This window comes from Protopterus annectens, chromosome 13.part0 (assembly GCF_019279795.1).
Source record: "Protopterus annectens isolate FY-2018-M chromosome 13.part0, PAN1.0, whole genome shotgun sequence".
Classification (NCBI taxonomy): Eukaryota; Metazoa; Chordata; order Ceratodontiformes; family Protopteridae; genus Protopterus; species Protopterus annectens.
Genome location: NC_056747.1, coordinates 50,385,707 through 50,403,255, shown reverse-complemented (window position 1 = coordinate 50,403,255; position 17,549 = coordinate 50,385,707). Strand labels below are relative to the sequence as shown.

Genomic DNA, 17,549 nt, shown 5'->3' with positions numbered 1-17,549 from the left:
AACCCCGACTAACAAAATTTCCAACCTCTTAGTACAGTATTAGATATCATCTTTTTGTCAACTCAACTTAAAATCAGTCTAGTACTCATTACCCATTGTATGTCCTGTATCTCACTATTGTTTTATGTACTCCGCATGTTCAAGGGGTTTACTTATATCATCTACTATTCTGGCATTTTCCATTATATGATTTTTATTTGTACTTGTGGAGCTTTTCTCCCCGGGCCTCCGCTGAAAAAAGACCCATGTCCAGTTGGAATTTCCCAGTAAACAAATGTAAATAAATAAGATGTTTCTTGTTTAAAAAAGTCATTGGCTGTAAAGTTGTTTTTAAGAATGTGGATAATTAAAATTAATAAATTAATAATTTTTCCTGTATTTCATTGTTTCATTCCACTAAGCTGTTCTGTTTGGAAATGTGAATGAAAATATTCATTGGCAAAAAATATTACAGTATATTTACCATACGTGGGAAATGCTCATTTTGCTCACAGCGAGATTAAACTGGACTGCACAGGTCATTAGAAGAAACTGCAGGTGAACTACTATTATTAAAAAAAAAAAAAATTACAATTGAAGAGGATGGCGAATTAAATATACTGTGGGTCCCTGGAAAGTTTTCAAACCATGGGCCATGCATGTACTTTCTTAGGACAATACTTAATGCACCTATTCTTTTAGTTAAAACTTCCTGATAGTTTTAATGTATACTTTACCAGATTATTTTCAATTATATTTGTTGTTTAATAAATCATTTATTGCTTATTAAAAAATCACTTTAAGCGTTTTCCGTTCAGGGAAAAGAAGAAAGGCTGTCTTTCAGTGGTTGGTCTTCCACATAAATTCATATATCTAGCTTATCAAATGTAGTATCATGAGTTGTGCAGTACCAAAATTAAGAAAGTCTGTGGTTGTTGCTGCTGTCCACAGAGGATTTGATCCTGTAGGCCTATGCCACTCTCAAGTTCCACAGCAGAAGTATTACATGATTCTACCTACTCACAGACTTCCTTCTATCTGAAATGTAACAGTTTACATTCACCATGATGGAAGTCCTGCTCTAGTTAAAATAAAACATGTTTTAAGCTCTCTTGCCGCAAAGGTAACATTCTGAGACTATGCTTCTCAACTTCATGAAGACTCCAACGTAACTGGACATTCCTTTATTTGATGGACTGAGGTGTGATGCTATTAACTCCACATGTAAGATGTTCCAAAGCTATCTGTCCTGTCATATCCTTTGTCATGTGGATTTATGTTTAAGAACCTAACATTCTGACACACAAAGCTCATCAGGGATTTTTTCCTAAGCTGTTTTTATTTTGTTTTAAATCTATGAATCAGATGCATCTTTCCTGTGATGAAGAGATACTCTATGTATGCTCATGGTTCAGAACTGCTAAGTTGTTGTCTCCAATGCAAATAAAGCTCTGCTTGATTTTCAGGAGACCTTCATTATCTGTAAATGTAGCTAATCTGACAGTGGTCTAGTACAGAGTCCTTGCAAATCCAGAGACATACTGTTTTGATCATGGGTCCCTTGCCAAACGTAGAACATCGCTCTTTAGTCTCATCTACAGGATAAAATTCCTTTTCCACTGTGGAGAGATGTAAATGTTTGGTACTTGCCTTATGCTGCTAATATAGCTATCACTATGAAGAGGGTTTTACTAATAGTTATGTGGTCTTCAGGGCAGAGGGCAAGATTCAGCATCTCACAGTCCATCCTCATGCCTCAGCTGTTTGTTATTTATGATCATTTGCTGTCTGTAGACAAGAGTTGTACAACATCTGTTGTAAGATTTGCTGCATCTAGATATCACCATAGTTACATGTGGCATTACTTAAAGTCGGTCACTCTTTTATTCAAATTTACCTATGTTCAGGTGTGTTTTGCATTCCATATCCTGAGCAGATTGCACTACCCCACTCTAAATTCATCAGTGGCTTCTGTCACCAGCACAGAGAGCAGCAACAGTACTTTATATTAAGTGTGTGTAGGAAGTGGTCAGTCTGGATTAGTGCTCCACCTTGGAAACAATAAATAACTGCAGCTCATTTCTTCAAATGTGACGCCTCTTTACAGTACAGGATAGGGCTTCCCTGTGCTTCACACCTTTATAAAATAAGCTGCAGTAAATCATTTCCCAAATTGCACCTTCTGTGGTGTCTGTGTATCGTGACTGGCTAACCACCCCTTTCTGCTACATGCTGTGGCTGTGTGGCATTTAGCAGTGTTACTTATGAGCACTGGGCTTAACTGATGTAGTATAGCATTCAGATTGTCAGTTTAACATGTGGATGTGTAATATAAATTTTCTGTTCACTATTCACTATTTACCACATGTTACATGGCGTTACAGTACTAAAGTCTAATAACAGCTAAACAAATATAAAACACCTGCTGAAGTGCTGTTAAAAGCAAGGCCTTTAGCCCGAACAGGCAAAGAAGCTCTCCTCTTGTAGAGAGTGATATGCACAAGTCCAGGACTACAGTGTTTAGGGAATTTAGCCAGAAGAAGCTGTAGATTACCAGGAGGTTAACTGTGGCTTTACCTGTAGAGTATGAGGAGTCCAAGTTATAACTGTACTTGAAGGTTATAGTCTGCTTATCCTGAGCTGCAGCAAAAAGGAAAGGAGCCACATGAATTGTTGGGATTTTGTGAGAGACTTAAAAAAGTGAAATGAACTGTTTAATGACCTAAATTGTGTACTTTTGTGTTTTAAGTTGGAAGTAATTTTCAGTTGGTGTATTGCACTACAAATAAACTGTACTTAACACATAAAGAGTTCCTAGTGTTATACATGCTACATCTGTTGAGAATGTAGGCATGATTTGAGATTGCTGCGTGTGAGCACATTTAATTTCCCCACATAGAATTGATGCTGTTACCATATGCAGAACTAGTCAAAAAGAGAACTGAGTTTTTGTTCTCTGAATGAATTCTTAGCCCTTTGTCTTACAAAATACATAAACACTTTGAGACACTGGAGGAGACCAATATGGACACTGGCCAGCGTACAGCGTCTGTTCAGGAGAAGTGAGATTACTAACAAACACTTGCTCAGTCTGTAACAAAGCTGATAATGATATTGAGGAATACCGTATTGCATTTGAATGGTATGCAAACAAGGAGAATTGCAATCGATTTGCCCTAAAATGTCTTTACAGCAGACAAGCAAAACATTTAAAATTTATATGGACGTGGAAGTTGCTTGATTGTATGGGCTGTCAAAAATTATAAAAAAGGAATTGCTTGCTAGGGCTGGTGTCTCTTCTGAAACACATGGCAGTGACATTTTATAACTGGATATTTATGACAAGTAAAAATGGTAGAGTTCAAATGTGTGATCTGAAACATACTTTTAAACTTATGGCTAGAGTCAGATGTAAACATAATTGTAAAATGGTAGCTGTTTTAATAATTGATAAATTGAAAAAGGTACTTCCAAGTAATATATGTAAATTGGCATTTCAGGGCAACCATAAGACGACTGATAAACTTGTTGCGGTTACTAGCTAGTGAAGTACTGTTTAGAACTGAGCAGACTGAGCCTGTAACTGAGAATGTGAAGTCTTCACTGGTATTATACATGCCAACAGTGGTTTACTTTCCTATTTGCTGCAGTGATTCCTTATTAATGTAATCTTTTTGTCTTTTGCAGCAAATACTTCCTTCCATGTACTGGTACTACATGACAGAACTGGCATTTTATTGGTCTCTTCTTTTCAGAGTAGCCTTTGATGTGAAAAGGAAGGTATGTGCATAGTTGTTTTTGCTTACTAAATTCACTATAATCATATTCATCTAATTTCTTGTTTGTGTGCTGTTTTACATAGAGTGGAAAATTGGATTAAGCAGCCAGCAAAACGTGTACTGTTAGCATTAGCCCATTAAAGGAAAACTATACCTTACAACTTAAAAAAATGTTTTTTTTCACTCTATGTAGTTTCCTGACATTTTAACACCTCAGAATCACTCTTGAGTGTTTTATAGTGAATTTTAACTTATTTTCCACAACATGGATACCAATGGGGCATGATATATCAACATGATCTTGTTCTTCCTCAACCCTTTCTCTTTCCCACAATTAATTTCAAGTCTACTTTATATGACTCATACCAGATGTAAGGAAGTAACTGAATTCCCATTTCATTGATATACAATGGGATTTGTGAGTTACTGTCATCTTGTATACCTTTTGTAAAAGGACTGTTGCTTTTCTGTCTATAATCACTCTTGTTTGTGACACAGAGCTTGTTTTACAGCTACAACCAGACAACTAGCTAAATTGCAAGCCTTAGTTTAGAGTTTTCTTTTGTAGTCCAAGATGAATTGACAAGTCCGTCCATCCTCCAGTACTGCAGAGGTGTTAAAACTGTCACTGCACTGAGACACCCGTGCAATTGACAGCTCATAATGGAAAGGAAGGGACTTCCAATATACATTTGTTCCCCTCTGCCTGCAGTAGTAAGATTTATTTATTTGTTGATTTGTTTATTTCTGCCTGCAAGTTGTAGAAAATGCTCAATTATTTTGGTTTCTTTTATTTACCCCTTACTATTTCTGCAACACAGTAATCTGATGTCAGTCTTCATTTATCCTTGACGTATGGGACTCTGTTCCGACTCTCTGAACTGGCTTAACCGTTATAACAGCTCGCAAGAACCAGAAAACTCTCGTGCTAAGTCCCTACTCCAAATGCCCCTCCCTAGATTACCTTGTTTGCCAGTCTTCTACATAAGACGAGTCAGCCAAACTCTCTTTTGAGCTAAGTGTATTTTTCTTATTTTTACTAGAAACTTACTTAAATCTTTTCACCCTACCCATTTAACCTTTTCACCATCTGTTGGCTTTTACTATCCCTCTCCTTTACACTTCTGTGCTCTTTCTCTCTTATAGTTGTAGTTGGATATTTATATTTCTATTTTGTGAGTGAGTGTGCTATCTACCTTCTTACCTTGTGGTAACTGTTCTACCATTGTTGGTAGCTCTAACCCTTTATGCCCTACCTCTTGGTAGTTCTGGCCTACCATTATTGGTAGCTCCCCCCCCTTACTTCTTTCCACTGTGTGCGTTTGTAGCTGTCAGAGTGTTTTCCTGCCAGTTAACATTTTTTTTTACTAGTCAACATGGCAGATAAAAGCAAAAGGTTGACTGAGTTTAAACAGTGCTGTAATTGCAGAAGAAAAATGCCCAATTCTGATGGGTAATCAGCTTGTGTCTACTGCTTGGGCCTGGTGCATTTACAAGTGGATTGTTCTATTTGTCCAGCCTTTGGTCACCAGACCCTCATAGAAAGGAAGAACAAACTTATTTTGAAAGGTCTGATTAAGACATCTTTCAATGAGGCTTTGTCCAGTTTGCGTTGGACATTGAAATTCGATGTGTCCTCTGCGTCGTCTTCCTCTAAAATTGAACATGGAAAGAAGAGTCTCTCTGTGCTAGCGTCCCCTTCTGCTCAGCACATAAGAGACTGAAATCTTCAATTCCCACACACACTGTGGAACCGAAGTTGTGCCAGAAAACCTATGGTACCGACTTTGTTGGCACCGACTGTGGTGACCAGTTCTGCACCACAGCTTTCCGTGCCGACCACCATGGCACCATGTGTCCATGTGACTTCTTCCCCATTAATGACGGTCCCTTCTATGGTGGCATCTGTAATTTTGGAGCCAGTAGGTTCCTTCAACTGTGCCGTCAAGAACTTTAGAACTAGGATTTATTTCAGTTCCCAGAACTAGGTATTCCCCCTCATTAGATCCCTTTGTCAGACACCTTCCAAGCCCCTTTTTAGAGAGACCAGAATCCCCCTAAACATTCTCTGTCCATTCCTCCAGGAGTCTGATAGAAGTTGATGTTGTGAGGTTGGTGGATTAGCTCCTCGTGGCTAGGGGTCTTTCAGTCTCTTCCCAGGTTTCACTGCCTTCTGGAGATGGGACTTTCTCTCCAGGGACTCCATCAGACGTTCCTCCTCTAACTTACACTGATGTTTTGGAGACCATGACTCTGATTTCCCTGGTTCCAGCTGTTATGGTGCCAACAGCTTTTATGTCTTAGGCTCCAGTGTCTGCCGTGAGTTCATTGGTTCCTTTGAAGCTGACTAACTCTGAGGATTGTAGCTTCGCTGCCACATTCGTGGGCTGTTCATCTGCTTCAATCTCAATGGCGGTCACCTCAGAGCAGGGTGGGACCATGGTTCAGAAGTTGTCCTTGGTTCTGGGACTCCAGCCCTCTTTTGGGGGGGGGGGGCTGCCTTCCAGGTCATGGAGAGGGCCTTGGGCTGTACAGGTTCTCAGCCGGTCCCTTCCAATCGGAGCATTTTCATGGGACTCCTCCTTGTCCAGAGCTTCTACCAACCTCTATGCCTGGACAGTGAGCAGTGAAGCTGCAGGACACCCCTGCACAGGGCCTTATATCATCTGAGTCCTCCACAGAATTTCCCACTGAGGAGGTACCTCGGAAGAGGACGTGTAAAAGGAAACACCTAGACTCCCCAGAGGAATCTGTCATGGAGGGCATGGACTTTGATGATGGGGAGGGTTCCTACTGGTCACCCCCAGAGGACGTCTCCTTTGGAGACATTCTTGAAATGCTAAAGCAGCGGGGGTGGCTGGAAGCCCAAGGACCCTTCCTCAGAGGAGTCTGTGTAATTGCAAGCCTTCTGTGCTTGCCCATCTACCTCTTGGGTGGCCCTGCCTGCTGATGATCTCATTAAGTTTATCACACAGCGGGCATGGAAAGCCCCTGATTATGTAGATCCACTCCCTAGGAGACCAGACAAAATCCTTTCAGTGCCAGAGGACCATCAGAATTGGGCCAAGGGTTTAGTAGTAGATGCCATGGTGGTTGCAGCAGCCACCAACAAGGAAACTAGCAGAGAAGAGTTCCACTGTTCATCCCCCTAACCGAGAGTCCAGGGTGATGGACAGGTTTGGGAAGTGGGTGTACGCTTCTTCAACCTTTGCCTTACGATCATTGAACTTCTTGGCACACTTCACCAGACTCCAGAGGGATCTGATTAAGGAGTTCTCAGATACCCTTGCAGAAGTTGTGTCTGAGGAGGTACAGGACAAAGTAGCCTCCTAGCTTGCTATCTTGGAATCTGTTTCTAACTCATCCATGAGGCTCATTACGCATAGACCCAAAGGGACGACTAGGGCAGTGGGTTCCAGCGTAGCCATAAGGACGCACACCTGGATGCATGTGTGTGATTTTGCAGAGCCATTTAAGTCTTTGTTCTTCAGTGCTTTGTTTGATGGGTCTTCCGTTTTTGGCCCCAAAGTCAGATACCTTGGCCAGGTGTGAAAAGGATGCACATTGTGCAGTGGGCATACATTTCTCTGCTCCCCAACATTCCTACTCCAGGAACGAGAGGAGTGGAAAAATGTGCTTCAGAAAAACCCAAGGGCCTTTCCCGGACACACATGGCAGTGGCTGTTCTCTGGGAAGAGAGGGGAGCTCCAGTGGAAGATGCTGACCTCGCTGCAGAAATGGCCCACAAAATTCAGAGTTCCAGAGATTCCTTCTCAGGGAAACACTAACAGCACTCCTGAGGGGAGATACCCGATTGCTTACCTCTGGAGGCAGTCGGGGGAAGACTGTCCTTGTACTCACTACTCTGGTAACAAATTACCACAGATACATGGGTGCTAAGGACCATTTCCAGGGGATACTACATTCCCTTCATATTCACTCCAAGAAGAGGAAGAATAATCCCCAATGTTCCATCCAGTCAGAGGGATCAGGCAGCTCTGGAAATTCAAAGGTTGCTAGGAAAAGAGTCATCCAAGAAGTCCCACCAGACCAGATAGGATCCAGATTCTACTCGAGGTTCTTTTTGGTGCCAAAAAAGATAGGGGACTGGACACCAGTTTTGGATCTCAGCCTTTTATACCATTTTGTTAAAAAGACAAAATTCTGGATGGTTACAGTTCAGTCTATTCTCCCCTTCTTAGGCAAAGATGATTGGATGTGCTCTATAGACCTCCAGGACTTGTATTACCACATAAAAATGGACAAGCACTCCAGAAGGCTTCCCCGCTTTTGGCTGGGAGTCAGTTTCAGTTCAGAGCAGTGCCCTTCTGTCTCACCACAGCCCCCCGGGTGTTCACCAAGTGTATGGCAGCAGTAGCAGCTCACTTGAGACTGTACGGATTCCGAGTGCTTCCATATTTAGACGACTGGTTCATCACTGCTCCCACCAGGCATCTACTAGAACAGACGAGATTTTATTCTACATACTTGTGCTTGTCTAGGTATCACAGTGAATCAAATGAAATCTCAAATAAGTCCAGCTCAACAACTGGAGTGTATAGGAGCCTGCCTGCATACATCCTCATGCATAGCATCCCTTCCGCTTCACAGATTCCAGATAAGGTCCCAGGTGAAAGTTATTCTCTCCCATGACAGTGTTCCTGCTCTGTTAGTTCTGCAAGCTCTAGGATCCATGGCAGTGGCCATCACTCTGGTTCCACCAGCAGGATTTCACATGAGACTTATGCTGCGCCTTCTAGCTTCCCAGTGGTCCATCCTCACTCATCCCTTGACACAACTCATCCAAATAGTGGATGGAATCAGAGGAAGTTCTTTTAGTCTGACCCTTTCTTTCATCCCAACCCAGTCCCATAGTGATCACAGATGCCTCCCAGATGGGGTGGGGGGCATTATTTGGGTGGAACAGTCCAAGATACTTGGTTCCCCGATGGAGGCCGATTTGCATATCAGTGTTCTGGAACTGAGGGCAGTGCTGTTAGCGCTGTAAGCCTTCTATGCTGCCCTCCCTCTAGGAACGATTGCATTTCAATCAGACAACATGTCAGTAGTCTGGTATATTAATAAACAGGGAGGAACCAAGTCTTTACCCCGTGTCGAGAAGCTGTCAGAGTATGACAATAGGCTATCTCTTCCAACTGCTTTTTGATAGCAATGCATATCCCAGGAGCTCAAATGTGTTAGTGGACAAGCTGTGCAGATGCATCCTTCTGCCTCACGAGTGGTCTGTCAGTCCCAAAGTGGTAAAGGAGATTTTCCATCGCTGGGGACAGCCTTGCTGTAGCCTATTTTCATCACTCCTAAACAAGTACAGCAGCTACTTTCCCATAATCCCCCCTTTTGGGGGGGGGGGTCCCCGAGAGATGCTCTCCTTCACGACTGGCCTTCAGTCTGCTCTGTGCCTTTCCCCCCGTTCCACTAATGCCTCAATTCTTGAAGAAAGCCTTCAGGTTGAAGAGCAAGGTGATTCTCATTGCTCCATTCTGGCCAGCAAGTTTGGTTCCCCTTTCTTTGGCCTCAGCTAATTCACCGTCCATGGTCTCTGGACCCAGATCAAGACCTCCTGTCCCATCCACAGGGACTAGTTCACCCCAATCTGAAAAACCTTAAGCTTACAGCTCGGTTCCACCAATTCCATTCATCACCAGGCAAAATAATCTGTCCTCTCTGGTTCGAAAAATTTTGTTGGCTTCCCATAAGCCTTCCACTAGGAAACTTTATCACAGTAAGTGGAAAAGGTTTTCTCTTTGGGCACGTAATAATGGAATTGATCCCTTTTCAGCACCATTTGAAAAGGTTTTAGAATTCTTAGCTACTCTACTGTTTTTGAAAAGGGAGCTGCTTCTACCATCAATGTTCAACTAGCTGCTATTTGCAACTTCCATGACTGCTTTGAAGAGCATTTGTTAATTTCACATAGGTTGTGTAAAGTTTTTATCAAGGGAACCTTGAGGTTAAAACCACCTTATAGGGACCCTCTCATTTCCTGGGATCTTAATATGGTTCTACAGTCCTTGGTCCAGTCCCATTTTGAGCTGCTGGCTACTTGTGACTTGAAGTTCCTTTTATGGAAGACTGTTTTGTTGGTAGCTGTTATGTCTGCCAGAAGAATTTCAGAGATTCATGCCTTATCTTCAAAACCTCCATATTTGATTTTTCATGTGGACAGGGAGTCTCTGAGAACCAACCCATCCTTTCTTCCAAAATCTATTGATTTACCAGTCTTCTTCCCTAATTTCACTGTAATTGTTTACACTTATGAGATATTCACAGACATTTGCGATTTTTATCTCAGCAGAACTAATGAATTTAGGAAGTCTTACCAGTTATTTGTCTCCTCCTCAGGTCCATCCATGGGTAAACCAGTTTCAGAAGTCACTTTATCTGAGTGGTTAAGGGAATGTATAAGTTTCATCTGCAATAAGAAAATCCTGCAATTACCAGCTCCAGTAAGAGCGCATTCTACAAGGGCAATAACCACATCTGCTGTTATTTCAGTCAGTCTTCCATGGATGATGTATGGACAGCAGCAACCTGGGCTACTCCACATATCTTTATCACTCATTGCAAATTGGAACTGGTCTCCAGGGGAAGAGCTTCTTTTGGCTCTGTAGTGCTCAGGAATATCCTTCCATAAGGCCTCCCAAGATACAAGGTAGCTGGGGACTGTTCCATATGTCAAGGATAATGAAGATTGACAACATTAGATAAAGACATTATGTACTTAGCATAACGTTCCATCTGTGTTGTCAATCTGCATTTATCCTTATCACCCTACCCTCCTTCCCCCTCCTGCAAATTCCTTGGAGGAATGGACTGTAGTCCTGGTTATCTGTTACTTTGTATACAACCTTGGACATGGCCTCTTCAGTTGTTATAAGTTTGTTTCCTGTCTTCTTTATAGCTGCAAACTCGATCTGAGGTTGAGGTAATCTAGAGAGGGGCATTCTGAGTAGGGTCTTGGCTCAAAGTGTTTGGTCCCTGTGAGCTGTTATAACAGCCAAGCTGGTTCCAAGAGTCGTAACAAAGTCCCATAGCGTCAAGGATAAATGAAGATCGACAACACAGATAAAATGTTATGGTAAGTGCATAACTTCTTTTTCTGTAACTTGGGTTTGGATGACTATTTCATTTTTTCTGAGGAACAGATGTCTTGTGGCATATAATATCTGTATTTTCCTATCTTTCTAGTCATCTCCAGATTGTTAAATTATAGTAGAACACTATTTTACAAACCTGACTCCCTGATATTGGCACAATAAAAGAATGTACTGAAAAATAACCATTTCCACAGTCCTTGTTGCAGTGCAAGGATTTTTTGAGGAGGAGGGGAGTTGGGTAATGGTTATTTTAGGAAAGTCTGTATCACTTGCATTAGTCATATAACTAATGTATTATTTTTAACTTGGTATGCTGCTGCTGCTGTAATTCCACAGCAAACTATTAACCAATTATCTATTCCTTTCCATAGCATCAGTACAGAATGTCAGTTTTTCCTTATTAATTTTCCTGTGTAACTTTGTGCAAGTCACTAAATTAGGCCATGCTGTGGGGACATTTGGGAATATTGCACATCTTAAAGCTCTCCTGGACTGCATACATAGCAATTTTGCATGAACCTATGTTTCCCATTCCTTTAGTCCTTTCTCCCAAGAAGTGACCAAGAATGTCACAATACACTGTGGTGTTGTGCTTCCTAAGACACATTCATAGCTTTTCGTTGTATGTTAACCTTCTTATTACTGTTTGGCTGACTCATAATCCCCCCCACACACACACACAGGCAGTATTTATTTCTTACTTCACGGTTCCTAGTTACCTGTATTTTGAATTACATTCAGCAGTATGTTGTCAGTGCTGTACTACAGTCACATTTCAGGTGGTGGATGTGAAACTGAACATGTACGTCACATAAGGGCCAATTTTCTAATTGAATTGCGGTAATGTTTTCCCATGGATGTGTCCACCACATATACAGTCTGCTCTGTGTTTCACAAGACAACATAAATGCATTTCTAATGCACTCAAGACAGACCTCCTTTCAATGTGGCCAGGCCTTGGAAAGCAAAACAAAGCATCATAGATCAGTTGGGGTTCTAAGGAGTTGTCACCTCTTTTGACATATTTACATGTGCAGCAGAATTTTGAAATGCAAAACTTTAAATTGCTGGTTACTGTTAAGTGGAACATTCTGTGCTGTGGGCAGCCTACTCAACGAGTATCTGAAGATTAAGCCATTTGAAATGTGACAGAACTCTTAGAAATATTCAACTGGAGACAGACAGCCATCATGCAAAGGTGACTCTGAAAGGACTGAATACCACCCCCTCCACACCTATTGTGTTGAAGTGTTTAAATGCAAATAATGTTGAGCACTGTAATACTGAACGTACACACGTTAATGAAGTGGCCAGAGGAAGCCTAAGGTGGAATGTTGATAAATATAGCAACTAAACAGGAACATTTTTATTGATGGCTTGTTTATAGAAAACTGTCTGCATATCTATTAGCATTTCAAACAAGGGAAAAAAATTACTGAAATGGTGATAGATGTGAAACTCGGTCTGACTGTGTCTGTGTAAGAAATGACATAGCATACCTTACTGCATGGGAATGTGTTAAGTCTTCCTTGGAATATTACAGTCTAAATGGGTGATATTGTTATATACTTATTAAACTGAAATTGGGGATGTAAGTGTTTATTTAGTTCCATAACAGTTAATATTAAGTATATAAATGACGAAAGGGGCCACCAGCCTGTCCATACATACTCTTTCCTGGTCTGAGAAATACAACTCTGATGCTGAGAGAGTTGATTTTTTGGTATTAATAGCCTGGTTGAGGTCTAATTTTGGATTACAAGGTATCCATGGATGTCACTTTCATAGTCCATATGCACAAAACATACACAGTTCAAATTACCTACTCTTTGCACCTTAACCGTTCATGCAATAGCAGTAAGACCTAATGAAAGGAGAGCTATATGTCTCAGACATGACCCTTTCCATGGCAGGTGGTGGGTCAGGATGTAGCACAAGAAGTGGGGTGTACATCACAGATATAGGGTTGCTGAACAGTGGTCGATGCAGAGGAAAGCACTGCAGTTGTCTGTGGATATGGTAAGTACAGTACTGCACAGCACTGAAGGGTGGGGTTTCTGCCATCATCAAGTACCATATGAGGCAGTAGCTGAGCTGTACACATCATGGAGGAAATGCATGGAATTCATCCTACTGTTTAGTGAACAAGGTTAGTGCAGTTCCCTTGATTCACATAGCTGTACAGACAATGGTAAACAGGATATGAGTGCAAACTGAAGTTAATCAAAATACGTGCTGTTTCCAGTGATGATGAAAACAGTCACTCTGTAGTTGACGCAAATATCAATTAAGCAATGTAGTGTAAATTTATTTATTTATATTTGTTGGCCGGGAGTGTCTGACTGGACGTAGGTCCATTTTCAGCGGAGGCCCAGGGAGAAAAGCTCCACAGTTAAAATAAACAGACAGTAGTTACATTGGCTTACATAGCGATTAACAATTTACATAGCAATTACATTTTTACAGATGAAGAACATAGTACATCTGTAGACAACTAGAATCTTTATCTATGAAGTACATAACAGACATTAACAAATGTTACAATAATAAGTTCCTGCTGTATAATAAGTACTAGGCTTATGAGCATCTGAGCTTGCTATAATCAAGATAGTTAGTGGAGTGGAAAGAAAGGTAGTGGTTGGATGGGGTGGGTGATATAAGAGTGGGAGTTGCAAGGGCATAGCCAGCATGTTTTTAGGTGCGCTTTTAGTAAAGTTTTGAAGTGGGTGCATGATGGTATGGAGGTAATTGTGGGTGGGAGGGAGTTCCATAATTTGGCTATGGTACAAGAGAATAGTGCTTCACCAGCAGAGTTATTGGCTTTAGTGATCTGCAAGTGATTTTTGTTGCTGGATCTTAGTGGTCTGGTGGTGCGATAGGGTTGGAGTAGATTCTGGAGGGATGGGATATTTAGTGGATGGTTTACTAGTTTGTGGGTGAGTGAGAGTTGATACCATTGAAGGAGGTGAGGGAGTTCAAGCCAGCCCAGTTCAGCAGTGAGGGACAGTGGTGACTACGGTAGGATGCCCCTGTGGTGAATTTGGTGATTTTGTTGTAGCAGGTCTCTAGCTTGTTTAGATCACATTGCCTTAGGTTGGTTTATATTGGAGAGGCATAAAATAGGATGGAGATAAGGTGGGAATTTATTGAAATCTTTGCTGCTTTGGTGAGAAGTTGCTTATTTCTGTATAACGCTCCTAGTTTTTTGTGGACTTTTTTATGGTCATGGATATGTGAATGTCAAATTTTAGTTTGTCTATTTCCACTACTAGCAATTTGGTGTGTTCAGTTGGATATATAGTGGTGTTGTCTTTTGCTGTGATGTTAAAGTGAAAGTTGTTTTGAGTATGTTTGGTGGGTTGGAAGATGAGTTTTGTTAGTTTTGTTTGGGTTGAGTATTAATTGGGCATCGGATAACCAAGTTTCAACAGAGGAAAAGGCTTCCTGTGTGACTTTTTGCAGTTTGGGTAGGGACTGGGCTGAGCAGATGATGGTTGAGTTATCTGCGTAATTGTATGAGTGTGCCATGTTTGGTGGCAGAGGCTAGATTATTGGTGAAAACAGAGAAGAGTAGGGGTCCAAGGATGGATCCTTGGGGAACCCTATGGAGACAGGTAGTTGGGGAGATATGTCATTCTGCCATACAACGGATCGTTGGCAGTCAGACAGGTAACTCTGAAACCAGTTGGTGACTGATTGTAAGAAGGATAGGTTACTGAGGACAGAGTTAAGTTGTTTGTGTGGGACCATGTCAAATGCTTTAGATAGGTCTAGGAAAGTAGCAGAGGAGAGAGAGCCATTGTATTTATGCTGAAGGATAGTGTTAGTAAAGGAGAGTAAGGCAGTGGTGGTGCTATGGCTTGGTCGGAAACCATGCTGAGTATTGGAAAGGAGGTTGTTAGTAAGGAGGTAGTCTGAGACCTGAGAGTGTATGCATCTCTCTGGTATTTTGGAGAGTGAAGAGAGAATAGCTATGGGGTGGTAATTGGTTAGTTCTGTGGAGGGTCTGCCTTTGTGGAGGGGAATTATATGTGATACTTTCCACAGTGTGGGAACGTAACTTTGACAGAGATCAGTTAATCAAGATGGATACTAGGTAGGCCAGAGCATCAGCTGCGATTTGTAGGTATTCACTTGGGAGGTTGTTTGCTGCTAATTTGGTGGGCTTAAGTTTAGTTAAGAGTTTTTTTATGTTGGAGGTAGGTACAGGAGAAAAGAGAAGGCAGTGGGGAGATTACTAGTTGAAGGTGTGGGTTGGAGGGGAGGGGGGTTGTGTTGTTTAGCTAGTGATAGTATGGTTTGTGTGAGGTGTGTGTTGAATGAGGTAGCAATATTTTCTGAGGAGTGAGGGATGTTAGGAGGAGGGGTACTGACTTTACCTGGATGGAGGATGGAGTTTATGGAGGACCAGAATTGTTTGGGGCTGTGTTGGGAGGAGTCTATGGCAGACTGGTAGTATTGGAATTTGTCCTGTTTTATTAGCTTTTTGACTCTATTGCGTAGTTCTAGGAATTTCTCTCTAGTTGAGGGGTTTTTAAATCTTTAAAATTACTTTGGTTACAAGAATTGCTTGATCATCGAACCAAGCTTAGCAGATGAAACATAATACTTGACTATACACAACATGAACAGTAATCATCAGGGTACATTATTATGAAATGTGGTCTACCGTTTATGAAATCAGTAAACACGTTGTAGGACACTAAGTAATAATTAGCAGCATGTCTACAATAAACCACATCAGTAATTGGAGTTATTACTAGATTTTTCAGTTCAACACACAAACAGTGAGTACTGAATCAGACATTAACCAACAAAGTCTCCCAACTCATGTACATCAACATCAGCAGCTGCATATCTCCTCTCTGCAAGCTAAGAGCTAGCCAACATATCTTCTGAAGGTCATAATTTCCAGATATAGATATATATATATATATATATATATATATATATATATATATGGGTCTAGTTCGAATGATCAAAACTCCACTTACCCAACTTTCTTAACACCAAGACATCATCGCAGAAACTGCATTTCAATGAACACTTGGATCACTGATTGAAAACTCCAGGAAAGTAACCACTTGTCTACAGCACACAGTAAAATAAAAACCAGACCAAATTCAACCCACAAATGTGGGAGGCTTTGTTCCCCACACACCCCTATGTGGGGGGGGGGGGCTGTGCCCCATACCTCCTAACTAAATATACCAACTCCGAGATCACAGTACAGGTGGAAAAGGGGAAAACTTCACCATGATGGCCAAGTGGTTACTTATCTGGAATTTTCAATCAGTGATCTGAGTGTTCGTTGAAATGCAGTTTCAGTGATGTCATCTTGGCATTAAGAAAGTCAGTTAAGTGGGATTTTGATTGAAGTAGACCAATATATATATATATATATATATATATATATATATATATATATATATGTGTGTGTGAATATATATATATATATATATATATATATATATATATGTGTGTGAATATATAGATATATATATATATATATATATATATGCATATATATATATATGCATATATATATATATATATATGTGTGTGTGTGTGTGATATATATATATATATATATATATATATATCTTCTTCTTTCGGCCTTTCCTGGTTAGGGGTCGCCACAGTGGATCACCTGTCCGCTCATGATTGGCAGTGGAGTTTTACAGTGTCGAGTTGCCAGCCCAGTGCCCAACCTTCTACAGAAGGTACACACACACATCCACTCACACCTAGGGCCAATTTTAGAGTGTCCAATCCATCTGCAGCATGTCTTTGGGATATGGGAGGAAACCGGAGCACCCGGAGAAAACCCACACGACCACAGGGAGGACATGCAGACTCCGCACAGAAGGCACCCCAGCCGAGGATCGAACCGGAGAACCTCTTGCTGGGAGGCGACAATGCTAACCACTGCACCACCGTGGCCACCCTATATATATATATATATATATATATATATATATATATATATATATATATATATATATATATGTGTATATATATATATATATATATATATATATATTTATATATATATATATATATATATATATATATATATATATATATATATATATATATATATATATATATATATGTGTGTGTGATTATGTATATATATTTATATATATATATATATATATATATATATATATATATATATATATATAGAGAGAGATGTGTATATATATATATATATATATATATATATATATATATATATATATATATATATATGTGGGTCTACTTTGTTTCATTGGATCTCATTTCACTTAATTTCGTTTCACCCCTACCACTTCTCTGAAAACTCATTTCACTGAACTGCAGTTAGTATATATGACACTGTGTAGAGTACTGTAAGGGAAGTAAAAGGTATATGCCCTTTTCGCCACTGAAGTGCCATCCTGGAGTTAGTATATATAGTTTGGGGGGGGGGGTGTATAGCCCTCCACTTAGTTTGAGTACATATTGTCTTCTGGAGAGAGTTTGTGACTGGTGTTGCAGCTATGCATGTCTATTGTTTAAAATGTATTGTTTTGAAGTTTTTGGTAAATTACAGTATAAAAAAAACAAGGTGGAGGGCTTTGCACCCCACCCCCTAACTATATATACTAACTCCAGGATCTCACTACAGTGGGGGAAAGGGCATATACCT

The 17,549-nt window shown here is 40.6% G+C and overlaps 1 protein-coding gene across 2 annotated transcripts in view; it reads left to right on the top strand.

Moving 5' to 3' along the window:
* The window catches only part of LOC122817576 (ceramide synthase 2-like), a 1,851,243-nt gene that overhangs the window by 1,527,773 nt on the left and 305,921 nt on the right, over positions 1-17,549 (top strand). For both annotated transcript variants that reach the window (XM_044090613.1, XM_044090612.1), the window contains one exon: positions 3,667-3,759. In XM_044090613.1, coding sequence (XP_043946548.1) covers positions 3,667-3,759 — 93 coding nt within the window. The remainder of the gene's footprint in view (positions 1-3,666; positions 3,760-17,549) is intronic.